The 21,739-nt window shown below is 34.1% G+C and overlaps 1 protein-coding gene across 1 annotated transcript in view; it reads left to right on the top strand.

The window, feature by feature from the left end:
* wun (wunen) overlaps positions 1 to 10,794 on the top strand; it is a 251,138-nt gene extending 240,344 nt beyond the window's left edge. The window contains exon 7 of the mRNA XM_075310420.1: positions 9,740 to 10,794. Within this exon, the coding sequence (XP_075166535.1) occupies positions 9,740 to 9,850 (111 nt within the window). The 3' untranslated portion in view covers positions 9,851 to 10,794. The remainder of the gene's footprint in view (positions 1 to 9,739) is intronic.
* Positions 10,795 to 21,739: the final 10,945 nt, after the last annotated feature.

The following is a 21,739-nucleotide window of genomic DNA, read 5'->3' as shown; positions in this document are numbered from 1 at the left end:
ATTGCTGTCGGCATCGTCTCTAGCGCCTACATTGTGTTTCAGTTGAGCTCTTCGCTACATTCGTTATAGCGTTTGCTGTTGAATCTTAAGCGCATTTAAATACGGCTCCTAGTTTACATTGTATGCTATACAGATGACTGGCATAGTGAAGAGTAGAGCGTGGTATGCGTGGAGGAAAATTAAGTTTTTCTTGGCAAAATCAATTGTGGATACAATCGGAAAATTGTGAAAACGAAGATAAAAGAGAATTAGAATGCCCTCTATTTTCTTAGCTTACTCTTTATTTTGGGAACTCTCAAACTGCAACACCGATGGGTCATCTATATTTTGTTAAAATTTTGTATAGAAAAATGCGAGAAAACTTGCTTTTTCAGCGGGAAATGATTTTTAAAGATGGATTGAATATATCAGTCCCTTATGACATTATAATTCAGTATACATGTATTCGCCAAAAGGAACTTAATGAATCGCGAAGGTACTAACGGTATTGACCAGTGTGAAAAAGTAATGAAAAAAGTGCCATAGTACCAATTTTCCATCCTTGATTGCACCCAGAGAATGATCACCTCAAACATGTTACAGGTACACAATGTTATTTTTGGACGGGGAACATGTAGCGTGCGTAACCATGCTATTTTCTTGGAAATTATGTATCGGATTTCGGCAAGCATGCTTTTCCGACAAAAATGTTTCCTGTTCCTGGTCCAAAAATAGATTAATGAGCATAAATCATATTTGAGGTGATCATATTTATACCCTTCACCACTACTGTGGTACAGGGTATAATAAGTTTGTGCATTTGTATGTAACGCCAAGAAGGAGTAATCATAGACCAACCTTTTAGTATACGGATCGGCTTAGAATTAAATTCTGAGTCGATTTAGCGATGTCTGTCTGTCTGTCTGTCTGTCTGCATGTCTGTCTGTCTGTCTGTCCGTCTGTCTGTTGATGTATTTTTGTGTGCAAAGTACAGCTCGCAGTTTTAGTCCAATTGTCCTAAAATTTGGTATAGGGTCCTGTTTCGGCTCAAAGACGATCCCTAGTGATTTTGGAAAAAATTGGTTCAGATTTCGATATAGCTGCCATATATATTTTTCACCGATCTGGTCATAATTGGCGTGTATATCAACCGATCTTCCTCAAATTCCGTATATGAGTCTCGAAAAACTTGCAAAATATCAGCCAAATCGGTTCAGATTTAGATATAGCTCCCATATATAGCTTTCGCCCGATTTACACTCATTTGCCCACAGAGGCCAATTTTTTGCTCCGATTTAGTGGAAATTTTGCATAGGGAGTAGATTTAGCATTCTAACTATGCGTGCCAATTTTGGTCGAAATCGGTTCAGATTTGGATATATCTCCCATATATAGCTTTCGCCCGATTTACACTCATATGACCACAGAGGAAAATTTTTAACTCCGATTTAGTTGAAATTTTGCACAGGGAGTAGAATTAGCATCGGTTCAGATTTAGATATAGCTCCCATATATATGTTCTTCTGATTTCGACAAAAAATGGTCAAAATGCCAACATTTTCCTTGTTAAATCGCCACTGCTTAATCGAAAAGTTGTAAAAATGACTCTAATTTTCCTAAACTTCTAATACATATATATCGAGCGATAAATCATAAATAAACGTTTGCGAAGTTTCGTTAAAAGTGCTTCAGATTTAAATGTTTCACATATTTATTTTTTACTAAAATTGTGTTCCACCCTAGTGCATTAGCCGACTTATTTAAATTTTGAGTCTATAGATTTTGTAGAAGTTTATCAAATTCTGTCCAGATCGAGTGATATTTAAATTGTTATGTATTTGGGACAAACCTTTATATATAGGCCCCAACACATTTGACGGATGTGATATGGTATCGAAAATTTAGATCTACAAAGTGGTGCAGGGTATAATTGTAATCAAAATCGAAAAGTCGACTTTTCTAAATTGGAAAAGTCGATTTTTCGATTTTCGACAAGCGTAACATAGTTTTCTGACAAATATGTTTCATGTTCCCCGTTCAAAAAATAGCATTTTAACCTTGGCGCATGTTTAAGGTGATCATAGTTCTTCTCTGCGTATTCCCTGAATTGTTTCATCATCTGCTTCGCTGTTCCCTAAGATGTCCCTATGATCATATACCTGCACAGAAAAAAATTTTCACGAAAATTTTTCCAATGAAAGTCTTAATTGATTTTTAAAATATATTCAATTAGAAATTTAATTGATTCAACAAATGTTTTAATTGAAAAAAAAATTAACAGTATTAATAAATTTTTTAATTGCATCAATTAATTTTTAATTGACATTTCAATTAAAAAATTTATTGGATCAATTATTTCGTGATTGAATCAGAAACAAAATTTGTGTTTGTGTAATGAACTACTCAACTGTCGTTGGCCACTTATACCATTTACTTATTTTCCTACAAATTTGGATACTCCATATTTCACTACTGGGAATTGTTCAAGTTATTTTGTCCAAGGAAGAGTTATATCACCTCTTCTTTGGAATGTTGCAATAAACAACATTCTGCATTCCCTGGAAAAGTAAAGAAGAAAAGTGATGGAATATATTGATTTCTATACTGATGGCTCCAAATTGGATGGGCAAATGGGTTTCGGAGTGTATTCCAAAGACCTGGAACTTAAAATAGCGAAACGATTACCCAATCACTGTAGTGTTTTTTCAGGCTGAAATACTAGCAATAAAAGAGGTGGCGAATTGGTTGAGAAGTAATGTTTCACAAAATGTTGGCATTAATATATACTCAGATAGTCAACCTGCAATAAAATCCTTGGACTCTGTTTTCCTTAACTCGAAAACTGCCATCGACTGCCGCAAATCTCTCATCATGATGGCTGAACAGTACAATATTCACCTAATATGGGTGCCTAGCCATAGGAACATACCGGGGAACTGCGAAGCTGATGAGTAAGCAAGGCTAGGAACTACCTTACATATTCCAGGGGAACTAGAATCTGTTGGTATGCCTCTGACCACCTGCAAGCTCTTACAGCGTGAGAAGAATGTTATGATAGCAAATGTTCGATGGGAGATGTGCAAGGGTTGTAACGACACCAAACAAATATGGCCCAAATATTGAACTTAACCGCACATTAGATATGTTCTCAAGACGTCAGATATCACTCCTGATATCTGGTATAACGGGTCGCTAGCTGATAGACGAATTTGCAAAAACTATTGGCGCGAAGTATAATGTCTATTCTATGAGCTGTGATGATGCGAAAGAAAATGAATCAATTAAACACCTCTTGTGTGAGTGTCCTGCATTTAGATTACTGGCGGACCTGGAAAACGTTAACTTAAGCAGTCTGCTAATTTTTGAACAATTAGGTTCGTTCAACACAAGAAAATAATCGGTTTGGTTCAACGGTAAATGACTAGAAGTGCCTATATGCAATATAACAGGTTAGGTTAGGTTAGGTTATGTGGCAGCCCGATGTATCAGGCTCACTTAGACTATTCAGTCCATTGTGATACCACATTAGTGAAGTTCTCTCTTATCACTGAGTGCTGCCCGATTCCATGTTAAGCTCAATGACAAGGGACCTCCTTTTTATAGCCGAGTCCGAACGGTGTTCCACATTGCAGTGAAACCACTTAGAGAAGTTTTGGAACCCTCAGAAATGTCACCAGCATTACTGAGGTGGGATAATCCACCGCTGAAAAACTTTTTGGTGTTCGGTCGAAGCAAGAATCGAACCCACGACCTTGTGTATGCAAGGCGGGCATGCTAACCATTGCACCACGGTGGCTCCCAAGTTAATAACAAGTTAGTTAATGTGGTATCACAATGGACTGAATAGTCTACACCATCAAAAAAATCGCTCCTGTAACATATATCCCAAACACGTTTTGCTTCAAGCAAATTATTGTTTGTATTGTTTAAACATATGATGTTTCACCTTAGGCATACACTGGTAGAAAAAAATTTTAATGATATTTTGTTTGTGCATACATATATATTTTTAAGGCGCCAATTGTTTGCTTCCATTCTTTTACTTGCAGTTTACTCTCTAGGTCTCTCTTTCTAAACACATATATGTATGTTTATAGGCTAATTCTAAATTAATATATGTTTGAATCCAAGCATATTATATTTACAAATATTTTATGTCCCAAACATAATATGTTCTAACATATTAACCTCTATGTCCCAAACATGTTATGCTAGTTTATGAACATTGTATGCTTTCACTTAAAAATATTGTGTTAAAAATGTGGGTTCCAAACATATAATTTTTAACCCACACATATGAAAAACAATCTTTTTCGTCCGTGTAAATGAGCCTGAAACTAAATCGGGCTGCAACTTTAACCTAACCTACCTTTGTCCAAGGAGATTTCGCGAATTTGCTTCTACATTATTGTAGACGACAATACTACTACAGAATTTATGGATTGTATTTCCAATTTCTTAAAAACATTAAATAGGAAAAATCAAATTTTGTATTTCAAGGAGATTTGTCTATAGCGGACATTATCTGAAGGGTGGTTAAAATTTCAAGGGCCGATGTTCATTTTAAATAAAACACAAACTATTGTAATTTTATTTTATTATGATATATTGGTATTACTCAATTATGTATAGAACAAAATATCGGCCAAATGGGCGCCGCGACCTCGGTGGCACACCTTCATCCAATGGTCCAAATTTTCGATGTCGCTGAGGCATAATGGAGGTTCTATGTCGTTAATGTGCCGAATTATCTCATCCTTTAGCTCTTGAATTGTTGCTGGCTTATCGACGTACACCTTTTCTTTCAAATAGCCCCAAAGAAAAAAGTCCAACGGCGAAAAAATCACATGATCTTGGCGGCCAATTTACATCGCCATTACGTGAGATAACACGGCCATTGAATTTGTTGCGCGAAAGAGCCATTGTTTCGTTAGCTGTGTGGCAAGTGGCACCGTCCTGCTGAAACCACATATCGTCCACATCCATATCTTCCAATTCGAGCCATAAAAAGTTCGTTATCATCTCACGATAGCGAACACCATTCACAGTAACTGCCTGACCGGCCTCATTTTGGAAAAGATACGGCCCGATGATGCCGCCAGCCCATAAACCGCACCAAACAGTCACTCTTTGTGGGTGCATTGGCGTTTCGACAATCACTCTTGGATTCTCATTCGCCCAAATGCGTCAATTCTGTTTATTGACGAATCCACTGAGGTGAAAATGTGCCTGAAGATGATTTTCTTCAAAAATTGATCATCCACTGTTGCCATTTCTTGGAACCATTCTGCCCATTCACGACGTCCATGGTTCAAATTGAGTAAGTCTGAAATAGAGAAATGTCAAATAAAATTCGGAAAAAAACTTGGCGTTTAGGTGTGGTTCACATTCAACATCGACCCTTACAATTTAACCACCCTTTATCTAAAATCGATTTAAGTCGATGTTGAAAATTCCATTAGCCGAATTTACAGATTACAAAATGTAATCTTCGATTTTTCGATTTTTTAAATTGACCATCTATGGTAAAGTAGAACTGCTACACTCCTCCACTTTAACAACAAAAAACCACGCACCTGGCATTTATTTACAAACACTTCATACTCCTTTTTCGATCGATGTGATTTTCCAAAGTGTCCATGTCAATTCAAATAATTGCGACTTCTTGATATCTTGGCACCTTTTGGGGGATTTTTCTTTACAAGCTACAACAATACATGCATATCAGTTGCTGCGATGCCATTATAGAAATTGCCGTGGTTTTTTGTATATCATGGCTTAAAGTGATATTTCAATGATTTTTATTGTTGAAAAAATCGCCTCTACTTCCATTACACTCAAGTGTGTGGGTGAACTATCATAATAACCAGGCGCTAGTTGCAAATATCGATAATTCTTATGGGAAAAATAAAAATACAAGTAAAATAAATTCAGTAGATCCACTTATGTATCCCCTAAGACCATACAATGACTTGACATTTGAATACAATTTTTTGAAGTAGAAGCGAAAAAAGTGATTTGACCTATATTAAAGGTCAATCTATTTCACGGAAAAGTTGTATAATACATGCTATTAAATCGCCCAAATGAAATATAGCACATTCATTTCATACAAAAGAGAATGGAAAATTATGATTTGATTGAATTTAATCTTCTATATATATAAAATTAAAACTATGTTTGTATGTTCCGGGCAAGCTCGGAAACGGCTGAACGGATTTGCTTAAAGTTTTCGCAGAACGTGGAGGAAAATAGGGTACCTCATTTTTGATATCTGTTGGGGGACTTCCTATTTGCCTGACTTTTTCAAAATTGGACTAAAGTTCTCGGATTTGGGTGAAATTTCCAAGGAATGTTAGATGTGATGGTCAATTTGAATGTGTGAATATAGCAAACGTCCCCAGATAACTGTCCAAATTTGAGAGGTGTTCGGGTTTCAGAGTGTCCAAGTTTGAGAGGTTTCACTATATATGGGGACTATATCTAAATTAGGTCCCAAATTCAATAGCACTCGATCTTATGCCAAAAAAAACACCAATTTACCAATTGTGATCTGAATCTTGCAAACACCCAAATTGTAACCCGGTCAGTTTAGACTCAGGAGGTGATTCAGAATAGATCGCTACACCGAAAAAAGTAAACTATTTGATAGGAAGAATAAACTAACTAACATCTCGTTTTGAGATGTCCATATATATATATATATATATATATATATATATATATATATATATATATATATATATATATATATATATATATATATATATATATATATATATATATATATATATATATATATATATATATATATATATATATATATATATATATATATATATATATATATATATATATATATATATATATATATATATATATATATATATATAGAGCGTGGTGTTATTATGGTCTCTAACAACCATGCTAAAATTGGTCCATACCGGTCCATAATTATATATAGCCCACATATAAACCGATCCCCAGATGTCACCTCCGGAGCCTCTTAGAGGAGCAAAATTCATCCGATCCGGTTGAAATGTGATACGTGGTGTTAGTATATGGTCTCTAACAAACATGCAAAAATTGGTCCATATCGGCCCATAATTATATATTGCCCCAATATAAACCGATCCCCAGATTTGGCTTGCGGATCCTCTAAGAGAAGCAAATTTTATCCGATTCGGCTGGATTTTGGTACATGGTGTTGGTATATGCTCTCTAAGAACCAAGCAAAAATTGGTCCACATCAATCCATAATTATATTTGTAGGTGTGATCGGTTGTCTGATATCGATATGGCTGTTGATAATTTCTACAAGGTTTTCCACGGTTTTATCCTAGGCGAAGGGTGGATTTCCCTAGGAATCGGCCATGGTATTCTCCTGTGTTGACGAGACTCAGGAATGATAGGAATAGATGTTTTAGACGTTATAAGAGGACGGGATCTGATTTTGATTATGCTCGGTACTCTGTCGCTAGGTCTATTTATAATATGGAATCAAGAGCGTGTTATGTTCATTACATTGATAAGGTTAGAGGTGACATTCATTGTAACCCGAGGTCTTTTTATGATTTTGTTAGGATGAAACATAAGTCTTCCACTAGGCCGTCGAAGATCCGGAGGGATGGTGTTGACTTTTATGGGGACCAGTCCATTGCGGACTGTTTCGCAGGCTATTTTGAATCTGTTTATAGAAAGGGTGCTTATGATGCTGATGGTTCATATCCCTATTCTATTAGCTCGCTTGATAGGGTGGCAATTCCATTATTTGATAGTCTGTCTGTGTCCGGGTATTTACTTGGGGTTGAGGCGTCCACCAGTGGTGGTCCAAATGGGATTCCTGGGATAATTCTGAGGTTTTGCTCAGAATGTCTCTCTGCTCCATTGTCGATGTTATTTAATAGTTCATTGAGGTTCGGTTATTTCCCTCTAAGATGGAGGAGCTCTTTTGTCGTACCACTTCATAAGTCGGGGAGCCCCTTTGATGTGGGTAATTATAGGGGGATAGCAAAATTGAGTGCTATTCCCAAGCTTTTTGAAAAGATGGTGGCTGATGTTTTGTCGCATGGCATTTCTTCGATACTGGATCCCTGCCAGCATGGTTTTCGTAAGGGCCTATCGACTACCACGAACTTGGTGGAATTTACTTCTCGATGGTGAGTAAGGCGTATGGGGTTCTAGGATTCATAAAACGTTGGGCGAAGGAGTTTTCGGACCCTTACGTTACAAAAAGGCTTTTTACTGCCCTTGTTAGACCCATTCTAGAGTATGGTTCAGTCAGTATGAAGTTTACATTGATAGGATAGAATCGGTTCCGACGCAGTTCTTGTTGTTCGCTTTGAGACATCTTCATTGGAACAGTGACTTTGTTCTTCCTTCATACACTTCTAGATTGAGTCTGATTAATTTGCCTACTCTTAGGAGCCGACGGACGATGTCGAGCTCCATGTATAGGTTAGTTAATGGGGATATTCCATGCTCGGAATTGATATCTAGGATTAGGATAAATGTTCCTTTTAGGGCACCTAGTTACCAGTTTCTTTACATTGACTTTCAACGTTCGAATTATGCTTCTGTGGAGCCTATTTGTAGGATGTGCATTATTTTTAATTCAATCTATCATCTAGTTGACACTAACCTTAGTATTGATATGATGAAGTCTAGAATTTTAGCATATTTGGATAACTAATACATTAGTTTTATTGAATAACGTAATATTTGATCTTGTGTTTTAATATACCCGGCTGATGAGTCCTTCTCTGTAGCTGGACAAATCCCTCTGCATCCACCCCGCCATGGTCCGGATCATAGTGTGTACGCTGTCCCTACGTCATGGGGACGAGGCCATCACGGTCGGAAGGGGCGGGAAAGTGGACGATGTAACCGTTCGTTAAAAGAAAAAAAATATAGCCCCCATATAAACCGATCCCCAGATTTCAACTCCGGATCCTCTCAGAGGAGCAAAATTCATCCGATCCGGTTGAAATTTGGTACGTGGTGTTAGTATATTGTTTCTAACAACCATGCACAAATTGGTCAATATTAGTCCATAATTATGTATAGCCCTCATATAAATCGATCTTGGAGGAGCGAAATTCATTCCATTCGGTTGAAATTTGGTATATAGCACTAGTATATAGCCGCTAACAGCCATGCAACAATTGGTCCAAGTTTTTACAAGTTAATAAAGGACAAGTTTTTAGAGTTAATAAAGCCAAGTTGACTATAGAAACATAACATTTTCTTTTAGGTTAAGATACGCAATTTTAATCACTTAACTATAAGGACAAAACGACTTTATCGGCTTTTGGACAAGGAAAAAATACTTTATATGAGAGAAACGGGTCTTCTATGCTAAGCAAAATTCGCATTCGTATTTTAAGGACATGAAATCTTTGGCCGCACGACAATATTTTTTTCAGTGTTAACATATTAAAAGGGTTTGTGTTTATTGGGTTGTCGGCAGTGTTGAATTTCGTTTCCTTATTGCTTATTTGGTACCAAATGTGCACTCTTGATTGAATTCGGACATAAAATGTGTACTCAATGATAAGCAATTGTCTTAACACCAGCATAGACATCAACCCTATAAGTTTTTATCTTATAATTAAAACCATCTGGTACCCTTATAGCTCATTTAAGTAAAGTCTACTTTTAGGCGTTATTTTAATTAACCTTTTCAATTAAAATAGTGCTATAATTCTGTGTAAATCTTTTATATAATAAAAAATTTTTCTACATCTTATTTTTTTTTCAGTCTAATTTCGTATCCGATTTATTTCAACCAAAAACATCGAAAAACTATATTTTACCCAGCTGCACCCGAGATGTAACTCCACAAACAACAATAACTTCAAATGACAATTAATAATCAATTGTAGTACAACAACACACCAATGGCTTAATAGCCGAACATAAACGCTTGAAAACGCTTACAAAAATGAAATACAAATGAAGCAACGGAATTAATGGCAAGATCTATAAAAACAACATCAACATTCTTTAGTAAAACAAAATTGCATAGTATTTATTAGTCTTATCATTACAAATTAATTAGATAATTAATTAACATACATTTTTAACTAAATGATTTAAACAACAAAAACTAAATTAGTTTAAGTCGTACCATAGAAAACAAAATGAACTCGCAAATCCTCAAAATGATTCAAATAAATTAATTATAAAATAACAATTATTTATCACACAGCAATTTTTGAAAAAATATCAAAATATATACAACTTTATTTAAATATAAAAACAGATGAATTGTTAAAATGAAGTTATAATAGACATTTTTAAAATGTTTACAACCTATAGCAATTTGTAAAGCAGAGCTTTCAAAGTTAACAATTTATTCATTCATAAGTAATTAAGTTATAGATTTGTAAAATATAGACTAAACAAAAACTTATACAATACTATTAATAATAATGAATAGAAAATATATAGATAACAATAATTCCATGTAAGATCTTTATAAGTTATTATGAATGTATATTAATTACGAAAAACAGCGCTAATTATCGCACCTCAAGTGTCTTCCTCTGTTGAGAGAAACTATTTTTAACATACATATATATATATTGGCTGAAATCAGAGGTATTACAATCTATATTGTCTAAATTTGATTTTACGAATGATCAATGATTGTCTACATGTTTAATAATAATTAACCTATTTATTAAAATTTGATTATTGTTTTGTTTTTCTTTTAAAAGAAATATCTATTCATTTAAAAATTACATTTTTCGTACATATATATTTTAAAATATTGTTAAAATAAAGTTGAAAACACTTGACAAAAAAAACAAACATTGGGTTTCATTTGAAGAAATGTTACAGGCAAAAACAAAGTTTACTTGGATTGAAAAATTTTGACCTTAACTTAAGGATTTTAGTATTGGTTTGTATTGTTCAAACATATTAAGGTGAAATATCTTAGGTATATGAGGTTGGCTGATAAGTCCCAGGACTAACAAAGAAAAACAATTTTTTTGTCAAAATTCGTTTTTATTATTCAAGAGCGATATAACAATTATAACGACCTTCCAATTTTTTGATACCATTTTGGTAGTACTCCTTCGGTTTTGCCTCAAAATAGGCCTCAGTTTCGGCGATCACCTCTTCATTGCAGCCAAATTTTTTTCCTGCGGGTATCCTTTTGAGGTCTGAGAACAAGAAAAAGTCGGTGGGGGCCAGATCTTGCAAATACGGTGGGTGGGGAAGCAATTCGAAGCCCAATTCTTGAATTTTTGCCATCGTTCTCAATGACTTGTGGCACGGTGCGTTGTCTTGGTGGAACAACACTTTTTTCTTCTTTATATGGGGCCGTTTTGACGCGATTTCGATCTTCAAACGCTCCAATAACGCCATATAATAGTCACTGTTGATGGATTTTCCCTTCTCAAGATAATCGATAAAAATTATTCCATGCGCATCCCAAAAAACAGAGGCCATTACTTTGCCAGCGGACTTTTGAGTCTTTCCACACTTCGGAGACGGTTCACCGGTCGCTGTCCACTCAGCCGACTGTCGATTGGACTCAGGAGTGTAGTGATGGAGCCATGTTTCATCCATTGTCACATATCGACGGAAAAACTCGGGTGTAGTACGAGTTAACAGCTGCAAACACCGCTCAGAATCATCAACACCCCAGCAAAAAAAATTGAAGTTGTTCCACAAACATTTCTTTTAAATCCCATCCTAGAATCCCCCATCGAGTTTTTTCAACTTCCGATGCAGTCCTTTTGGACAACTTCACAAACATTTCTTCTAAAGCGCATCGTGGGATCCCCCAATAATTTTTTTCCACTTCCGATGCAGTCCTTTTGGACAAGTGCACAAACACTTCTTCCAAAGCACATCTTGGGATCCCCCAATGATTTTTTTCTACTTCCGATGAAGTCCTTGTGGACAAGTATTAGAAAAAAAACAATCAGGTTATTTTAAGTGCAAATTTTGTACAATTAAATTTTACAAAAAAATAGAAAACTAATAAAAAACCCAAAAAAAAAATAGAAATTAATAAAAAAAGTAAAAAAATAATAAAAAAAAAATAAATTTCATCCCTGCTGGGATTTGAACCTGTGCCGTTTGACTTTTTCGCTTCCATGGAAGTTCTTTCGAGAAGGTTTTGCAAATTACGAGAATTTTTAATTTTTTTTTTGTTGATTTTTAATGGAAAAAATATATTTATACGAAAATATATGCCGAAAATGAAAAATAAAAACGATGCATGACATAAAAAAATATTTTTTTAGAAAAATATTTGATAAAAAAATTGCCGCTGGTGAGATTTGAACCTGCGTTTCTTATTTTTTCGTTCATACTAATAAAGAACATCTCGAGAAGCAATTATAATGTTATTCCTTGGTGTCGTTTTACGATCATATCACAAACATTTGAATTGACCTTTCGACGCTTTATGTTCAATGGCGTTGGTGGCTGAGTGTGCTTAGGCGTTCTGTTATGGTGCCAGCAAACCCAGGTTCAACCCCTGGTCGGAGCGAACAAATTTTTCAAATTGTAAAAATTAGATAATAGGAATATAATTGTGTAATAAAACATATGGATGAAAAAAAAATTAAATTGGTTGAAAAAAAAAATTTCCGCTTTTTAAATTTCTTCATTCAAATTAACTTCCAGGGCACAACTTCTAAAGCAATGCAAAGGATCCAAAAAGGGAGTACTTCCGTCCTATGACAAGCCCATGTAAAATTCATTGGAGATGATCCAAGTTTGCACTACATCCGGATCACAGATTGGGGATCCAAACTACTTTTTTGGAAGCTCTTTTTTTGCTGGGACGTTGTTGTTTTTGGTCAAATGGGAGCTCGCGCGGCACCCATTTTGCATAGAGCTTCCGCATATCCAAATATTGATGAATGATATGACCAACACGTTCCTTTGATATCTTTAAGGCCTCTGCTATCTCGATCAACTTCATTTTACGGTCATTCAAAATCATCTTGTGGATTTTTTTTGATGTTTTCGTCGGTAACCACCTCTTTCGGGCGTCCACTGCGTTCACCGTCCTCCGTGCTCATTTCACCACGCTTGAATTTTCCATACCAATCAATTATTGTTGATTTCCCTGGGGCAGAGTCCGAAAACTCATTATCAAACAAAGTTTTTGTTTCCACCGTATTTTTTCCCTTCAGAAAACAGTATTTTATCAAAACACGAAATTCCTTTTTTTCCATTTTTTTTCACAATAACAAAAGTTGCTTCACAAAAGACGCTCTATTTCACAAACTAATTGACTTACAGACGTCAAATTTTGACACGAATCATTTGAAGGATGGTACTATATAAAATTAATATGCATTTAATACTAGCGACACCATCTATGTGTCAGACCGGGGACTTATCAGCCAACCTGTTATACACTGGTAGAAAAAAACTTTTAATGAAATTTTCTCTGTATGTATATATTTTTAAGGCGCCATAGGTCTCTCTTTTTCTAAACACATATATGTTTATAGGCAATTTCTAAATTAATATATGTTTGCATCCACACATATTATATTTAAAACTAGTAAGGAAAGTCTAAAGACGGGCGGGGACGTCTGTATTATACCCTGCAACGCTTTGTAGATCTACATTTTCCATACCATCTCAAACCCTTCAAATGTTTTGGGTGCCATATATAAAAGTTTACGTTGTAATATACATATATTTACATCTGAACCGATTTGGACAACGTGTTTTAGACTTTTACCTATTGGCGTTAAATTTAAATCAGCTAATTCACGGAGCAACATGTTAGTGAAAAACAAGTATATATGACCGTAAGTTCGGCCAGGCCGAATCTTATGTACCCTCCACCATGGATTGCGTAGAAACTTCTACGAAAGACTGTTATCCACAATCGAATTACTTGGGTTGTGGTATACTTGGATATTTCAATTGTTCCTGTCACCGGCTTACATTTTTTTGTTCCTGCTTGTGACTATTCCGTTATTATGCCAACGTACACCATAGAATGGTGACGGGGGTATAATAAGTTTGTCATTCCGTTTGTAACACATCGAAATATCGATTTCCGACTATATAAAGTATATATATTCTTGATCAGGGAGAAATTCTAAGACGATATAACGATGTCCGTCTGTCCGTCTGTCTGTCTGTCTGTCTGTCTGTCTGTTGTAATCACGCTACAGTCTTCAATAATGAAGCAATCGTGCTGAAATTTTGCACAAACTCGTCTTTTGTCTGCAGGCAGGTCAAGTTCGAAGACGGGCTATATCGGTCCAGGTTTTGATATAGTCCCCATATAAACCGACCTCCCGATTTGGAGCCTTGGGCTTATAGAAATCGTAGTTTTTATCCAATTTGCTTGAAATTTGAAATCTAGAGGTATTTTATGATCATAAAGAGGTGTGCCAAAAATGGTGAGAATCGGTCCATGTTTTGGTATAGCCCCCATATAGAACGATCTCCCGATTTTACTTCTTGGGCTTATAGAAACCGCAGTTTTTATTCAATTAACCTGAAATTGGAAATCTAGAGGTATTGTAGGACCACAAATACGTGTGCCAAAAATTGTGGGTATCGGTCCATATTTGGGTATAGCCCCCATATAGGCAGATCTTCCGATTTTATTTCTTGGGCTTATAGAAACTGCAGTTTTTCTTCAATTTACCTGAAATTGAAAATCTAGAGGTATTGTAGGACCACAAATACGTGTGCCAAAAATTGTGAGTATCGGTCCATGTTTTGGTATGGTCCCCATATAAAACGACCTCCCGATTTGGGGTCTTGGGCTTATAGAAACCGTAGTTACCTAAATCTAGAGGTATTTTAGGACCATAAAGAGGTGTGCCGAAAATGGTGAGTATCGGTCCATATTTTGGTATAGCCCCCATATAGACCGATTTCCCGATTTTACTTCTTGGGCTTTTAAAATCCGAAGTTTTTATCCTATTTGCCTGAAATTGGAAATCTAGAGGTATTTTCGGATCACAAAGAGGTGCGCCGAAAACGGTGAGTATCGGTCCATATATTAGTATAGCCCCCGTAAGAACAATCTCCCGATTTAACTCCTTGGGTTTCTAGAAACCGTGGCTTTTATCTGATTTGCCTGAAATTGTAAATATTCTGGTATTCTAGGCTCACAAAAACGTGTATCGGATTAAGTTTTTATCGGTCCATTTGGTAGTGCCTCCATATAGACAGACTTCACTTCTTGATGGTGTAGAATGCGCATTGATCATGAAAATTGCTTGAAACTCAATGTAAAATTTCCAGATTTTACTTCTACAGATTTAAGATTTCAAATCAAGACGTTATTTTATAATTTTCTTGCACACTTACAAGAGATGTTAATGATTCCTCTAAAACTCAAACAAAAATGGTTCTTATAAATCCAGAATCTGATATAGTCCTCATAGGTGAAATCTTTAAATTTATCTTCGGAAGTGTCCTCAAGTCCTCAAGCCCTCATGAAATTTGAAAGGAAACGCTAATATTTGGTTCATGGTGGTGGGTATTTAAGATTCGGCCCGGCCGAACTTACTGCTGTATATACTTGTTTCTTCTCAACTTCTTTTTTTCTGGTTGTAATAGTCACATTTAAAGAAGTTGAATCTATCTATTTTGTTCATAAAACCCAGTTTTTTATCCTTACTTATTTTTTTCTGGTCCGTATTTTTTTTTAACTTTAACGTAATTATAAACTTATTGTATTATTGAATTTATCTTCAATCTGGCTTACCATAGCTGAATAAATAAATAAATAAATCTTAAATCGTTTTCTAAATTGTGAGTTAGTCCATACGCGGTACATATTAGACAAAAAAGTTATGTGTAGGTAAGTCTACAAATAATTACGAATCGATATGGACTATTGCACGGACGTAGGGAGCCAGAATTGAAATATGGGGTCGCTTATATGGGGGCTATATACAATTATCAACTTGATATGGACTAATTTTTGTGTGATTGGGGATCGATTTATCTGAGGTCTATATATAACTACATGCACCTAGTTAGGCATGGATCGAATGAAATTTGCTTCTCCAAGAGGCTCCAAAACCAAATCTCGAGATCGGTTTATATGGAGGCTATATATGATTATGGACTGATATGGACCACTTTTGGCATGGTTGTTAAATATCATATACTACCACCACGTTACAAATTTCAACCAGATCGGATGAATTTTGCTTCTCCACAAGGCACTGGAGGTCAAATCTGGGGATCGGTTTATATGGGGGTCATATAAAATTATGGACTGATATGAAACAATTCCTGCATGGTTGTTGGATACCATATACTAACATCACGTACCAAATTTCAACCGAATCGGATGAATTTTGCTCTTCCAAGGGGTTCCGGAGGTCAAATCTGGGGATCGGTTTATATGAGGGCTGTATATAATTATGGACCGATTTCGACCAATGTTTGCATGGGTGTTTGAGGCCATATATTAACACCACGTATCAATTATCAACTGAATTAGATGAATTTTGGTCTTCCAAGAGGCTCCGGAGGTCAAATCTGGTGATCGGTTTATATGGGGGCTATATATAATTATGCACCGATGTGGAACAATTTTTGCATGGTCATTAGAGACCATATACTAACACCATGTTCCAAATTTCACCCGGATGGGATGGAATTTGCTTCTCTTAGAGGCTCCGCAAGCCAAATCAGGGGATCGGTTTATATGGGGGCTATATATAATTATTGACCGATGTGGACCAATTTTTGCATAGTTGTTAGAGATAATATATTAACACCATGTACTATATATAAGTGTGTATAGTCCCATATACATATATTTAAATCTGAACCGATCTGAATAAAAATTTGTTACACTTCTACAAAATCTATAGACCTAAAATTGCCCACAATGTTATTAAAAAATGTGGGAAACATTTAAATCTGAACCAATTTTGAGACAACTTCGCAAACGTGTATTTATGATTTATCGGTGGATATATGTGTATTAGATTTGTAGGGAAATTGGAGTCATTTTTAAAAGTTTTCGACTTAGCAGTGGCGATTTTATAAGGAAAATGTGGGTATTTGGGCCATTTTTGGCCAAATCGAAAAAACATACGTATATATGGAAGCTGTATCTAAATCTGAACCGATTTCAACCAAATTTGACATGCATAGCTACAATGTTAATTATACTCCCTGTGAACAATTTCACGTAAATCGGATAACAAATTTCACCTCTGTGGTCATATTACGGAAAATCGGGCGAAAGGTATATATTGGAGCTATACCTATATCTGAGCCGATTTCAACCAAAATTAGCAAGAACCATAATTCTACTCCCTGTGAAAAGTTTCAAGTAAATCGGAATAAAAATTTGGTCTCTGTGGTTATATGTGTCTAAATCGGGCGAAAGATATATATGGGAACTATATCTAAATCTGAACCGATTTCAACCAAAATTAGCATGCACATCAAGAACCTTAATTATACTCCCTATGCAAAGTTTCAAGTAAATCGGAATAAAAATTTGGTCTCTGTGGTTCATATATATATATATATATATATATATATATATATATATATATATATATATATATATATATATATATATATATATATATATATATATATATATATATATATATATATATATATATATATATATATATATATATATATATATATATATATATATATATATATATATATATATATATATATATATATATATATATATATATATATATATATGTATATATATATATATATATGTCTCCTTTCACCATGAGAACTTTTAAGGCAGCACAAGCAGCCTTACAATGGTGAAGATTTATCTGGAGGAACCGTAGAACCATCCAAATTTGCAACCACCGTCACATCAGCCGTTTCGATTGAGTCATCAAGGGCTTCCTCTTCACAGATCTCGGTGTCTCTCGCAACAATCCGCGGTTCAGCTTTGGAGAGGTAGAAACCGTGTAAATATTCGATATTTCACACTCAAAAAAAGTGAACCCTCTATTTCACTAAACCCAATTTAACTTTCGTTTAGTTTATGGAATTATTATGTTTGGAGAAAGTTTCCTTTACTCTTATAATTTTTTGCATACGTTAGTTAAATGAACTAAAAAAACGGGAACAAATTATACACAAATGAAGCATAAAGGTTTAATAAATTCGTAATTCTCACAAAATAGTTCATTATTTCTTTAAATTTGTACATTTTACTACAAATGCGCCCATCTTGAACTTTGTATGGCACTAAAGACATTCTTGCATTTTTTAACTCCATTTTTTTTCTTCAAATCACAAAATTTTCTTTAACAAGTGAAAAAAATTAATTATGTCTAATAAATTTTCTTGATTTCGTCGAAAAATATTTACTTATTTTTGTGAAATCGGCGTGATGTCAGCGTTTGTAACACAGTTTAGTTAAAATTTTCTAAAAATTATCCAAATTTTTTTTGCTTCAGTGCAGTTAATTTAATAACGATTTCTTTATATCAAAAACTGTGTTGCATTGCTTTAGAGTTAAAATTGCCTTATTTCAAAGACATACGATTTTAACGGAGGGAGGCAAATTTTCAAAATGTCAAACCTTTTTTAAGCAAAGATTATAAACTTTATTTTAATTAAAATTTGATTAAGAAATTTGTCCTTAATGTCTTATTAATTTCCCATCGTAAAAATTTAGGTTGCGTAATCTTTAATATCGCGTAAATATTTTTTTCAGTGTAGTCAAGTTACAGAAAATCATCAATTTTACGGGCGATTTTAATAACTTTGATGATTTCTTTCCAATTGTTAAAGACAAATTCACCTTAGTTCTTTTATATTAAGGTATGCATTTATCAGCGAAATATCTTAACCCCAACGACAAAAAGGCCTCATTAAAAAGATTATCAACTTTTGGTCAAGGAAAAATGAAAAAATGTATCACTCACGACAATATATTTTCAGTGTATTGAAAATTTTCAACGAAAAGGAAGTATTATCTTTAGAAAATGGGATCCTGCGTTTTTAGAAATTAGTCCAAACTAAACAAATGTTCCTATGTTTACCTTTTCTGTTGTCTTTCCTTTTCAGTAAACAAAAACCAAATGTTCAATTCGCATTCAACCATATGATGGGGGGTATATATACTTTTTCCTTCCGTTTGTAATACATCGAAATATTGATCTAAGACCCCATAACCTATATATATTCTGGGCCGTGGTGTGGAAATTCAGAGTCGGTCTAAGCATGTCCGTCCATCCGTCTGTTGAAATCTCGCTAACTTCCGAACTAAACAAGCTATCGACTTTAAACTTGGCATAAGTAGTTGTTATTGATGTAGGTCGGATGGTATTGCAAATGGGCCATATCGGCCCACTTTTACGTATAGCCCCCATATAAACCGACTCCCTGATTTGACCTCCGGAGCCTCTTGGAGGAGCAAAATTCATCTGATGCGGTTGAAATTTGGTATGTGGTTTCGAACAACCATGCAAAAATTGGTCCATATCGGTCCATAATTATATAGAGCCCCATACATTGGCGAGCTAGATATTTTCTCTGGGGGGTCTAAGCCCCCCAGATATCTTTCAAAATTTTATCGAAATTTCCGAAGGTAAAAATTACCGCTATTGATAAAACTATACATCCTCAATTTTACTGCGGTGTTAAAGGCAATATCCACCAAAATCAATCACAAACAAACAAAAATTAATCACAAACATTAGTTGTATCAATTAATTTCTTAATTGGCTTTGATAATTTATACTATCATTTCTGTGATTGAAGACATTTCAATTAAAAATTAATTGGATCAATTAATTTCATTGAAGACAAAAAAGAGCCGATTCCACGACACCGCTATAAATATTCAAATAGCAACTTACCATGATTTAATATAACAAAACATAAATGCATTGCTTTAAATATGTGTTTAAAAAATATTGTTTGTTATTTACGTTACTGTTAATAAACATATGATTTTTAAATTTTATTTAAAATGTGTGTTTTAAAACAGGACTAGAAATCATAAAGCAAAACATAAACTTAAAATATTTATCGTGTATAAAAAATACTGAGAACAAAAAATTAAATAAAAGACAAAAATTAATTGAATATTATAAAACGTCTATCTTCTATTAGTTTTTAACCCCCATTTTCATGAAGCTCCGTTTGTGCTACGTTCGCTAACGAACTTTTAAATCGCACTATGGACATATCTGTCACCTTGCCTATATATTCCATATGCTAGTTAAGAATTTAACTGCTGAAATGTTACATGTTACATGGTCACCACCCAAAATTAACATTTTGCTCTTAAAACTTGTTTGAGGTGATGATATTCCTTCTCTGGGTGTAACCCTTCACGATATCATATAAAATTGCTGCTACACCCAGAAAAAAGTGACCCCTTCTTTAAGTTAAAATGAACTCATTGTGAAGAAAGTTGAACTTCGTATAGCGCCAAAGACATTTTTATTTGTTTGAACGATGTGATTTTCGTAGAAATTAGGAATAATGCATTCCATATATTAGTTAACATTTTCCTATATTTATATACCACTATACTACAGAATGAAAAAATTTAACTAATTTGAATTCATATATGGAATGATTTTATTGAAATTTTTTCATTCATTTCGACAAATCTTACACATTTGTGGTAAAACTTTTACTTCATAATTAGAACTGCTTACCTTCGTTTTTAAATACAATTTTATTTATTTCTATAAGCAATTTTATCTTCAATAAAAGACATGTTTTATTAATATATTGAATATATTTATTAAGAATCAACAGCATCGAATCTCTTTGAAATATTAGTTTATTATTCCACTATTTCCAATTTCCGTGTGATATTATCAACTGTAAAACGCACTTTTTCTTCTTCTTGTACTTTTCACTTTTAATAAGTTGCTGCCTAACGATTTTGTCCTCCTTTTACAATTTCAATACCTACAAATATAAAAAATCATAAAACATTTTTGTTGCAAAAGGTTAGCGTCACTGAATATTACCTGATAATTGAAGATTCCAAAATGAAGACAAATGAAAGGGTTGTTATTCTGCTGGTGTTTTCTTTCTTTATACACTATCACGAACATTGATAGATTTATTTAAAAAAAAACGAAAATTTTTCTCACTAATTTAAAATAACAAATATTTTATATATTTTATTTGTTATTTATTATATTATTTTACCATATTATTTTTTAACAATCTCTCCGAAACAACGCGATTCCAACTAAAAAAACAACAGACGCGCAAATATATCGATTACACCCACGCGCAAACACATCGATTACGATGACAGGTATCGATTACAGGTAGACAATAGAAAAAATTTCCTATATTCTAACAAGTGTGTTTCCTTAAGTTTTGAAAGGATTGCATACTTCTTAGTACGAATGAACTAAAATATTTTTCTATGCCAAGTGTTGTTCGTATGTATGAAAAACTTTCTATTATAAAGGAAGTCGCAATTATCATTTTATAAGAAATTTTACTAATTTTGAGGAAACTTGGTTTTAGTTCGGTTTTTGTTTATTTTTACGAATGCTTTGTTATCGGCGAATAAAATTTTCTTTTTCAGTAGTAAATTCTTATACCCAGCGAAGAAAATAGTATGAGTAAAATTCCATGCCTTATTCTAGTTAATGAACTATTCCTAACTGCTTACAGTTTAGGATTTTTTTACTGAAACGAGTAAATTTTATTATTTTTCACAAAAATTTACCTTAATGGAAATAAAATGGATAAACTATATTGATGAACATTTTTTCCTTTAGTTTCGAAGGCACTTTTTTCTGGGTGTAAC

The sequence above is a fragment of the Haematobia irritans genome, chromosome 5, assembly GCF_050003625.1.
Source record: "Haematobia irritans isolate KBUSLIRL chromosome 5, ASM5000362v1, whole genome shotgun sequence".
NCBI lineage: Eukaryota > Metazoa > Arthropoda > Insecta > Diptera > Muscidae > Haematobia > Haematobia irritans.
The sequence above is the reverse complement of the archived record's forward strand: the minus strand, read 5'-3'. Positions and strand labels throughout refer to the sequence as shown.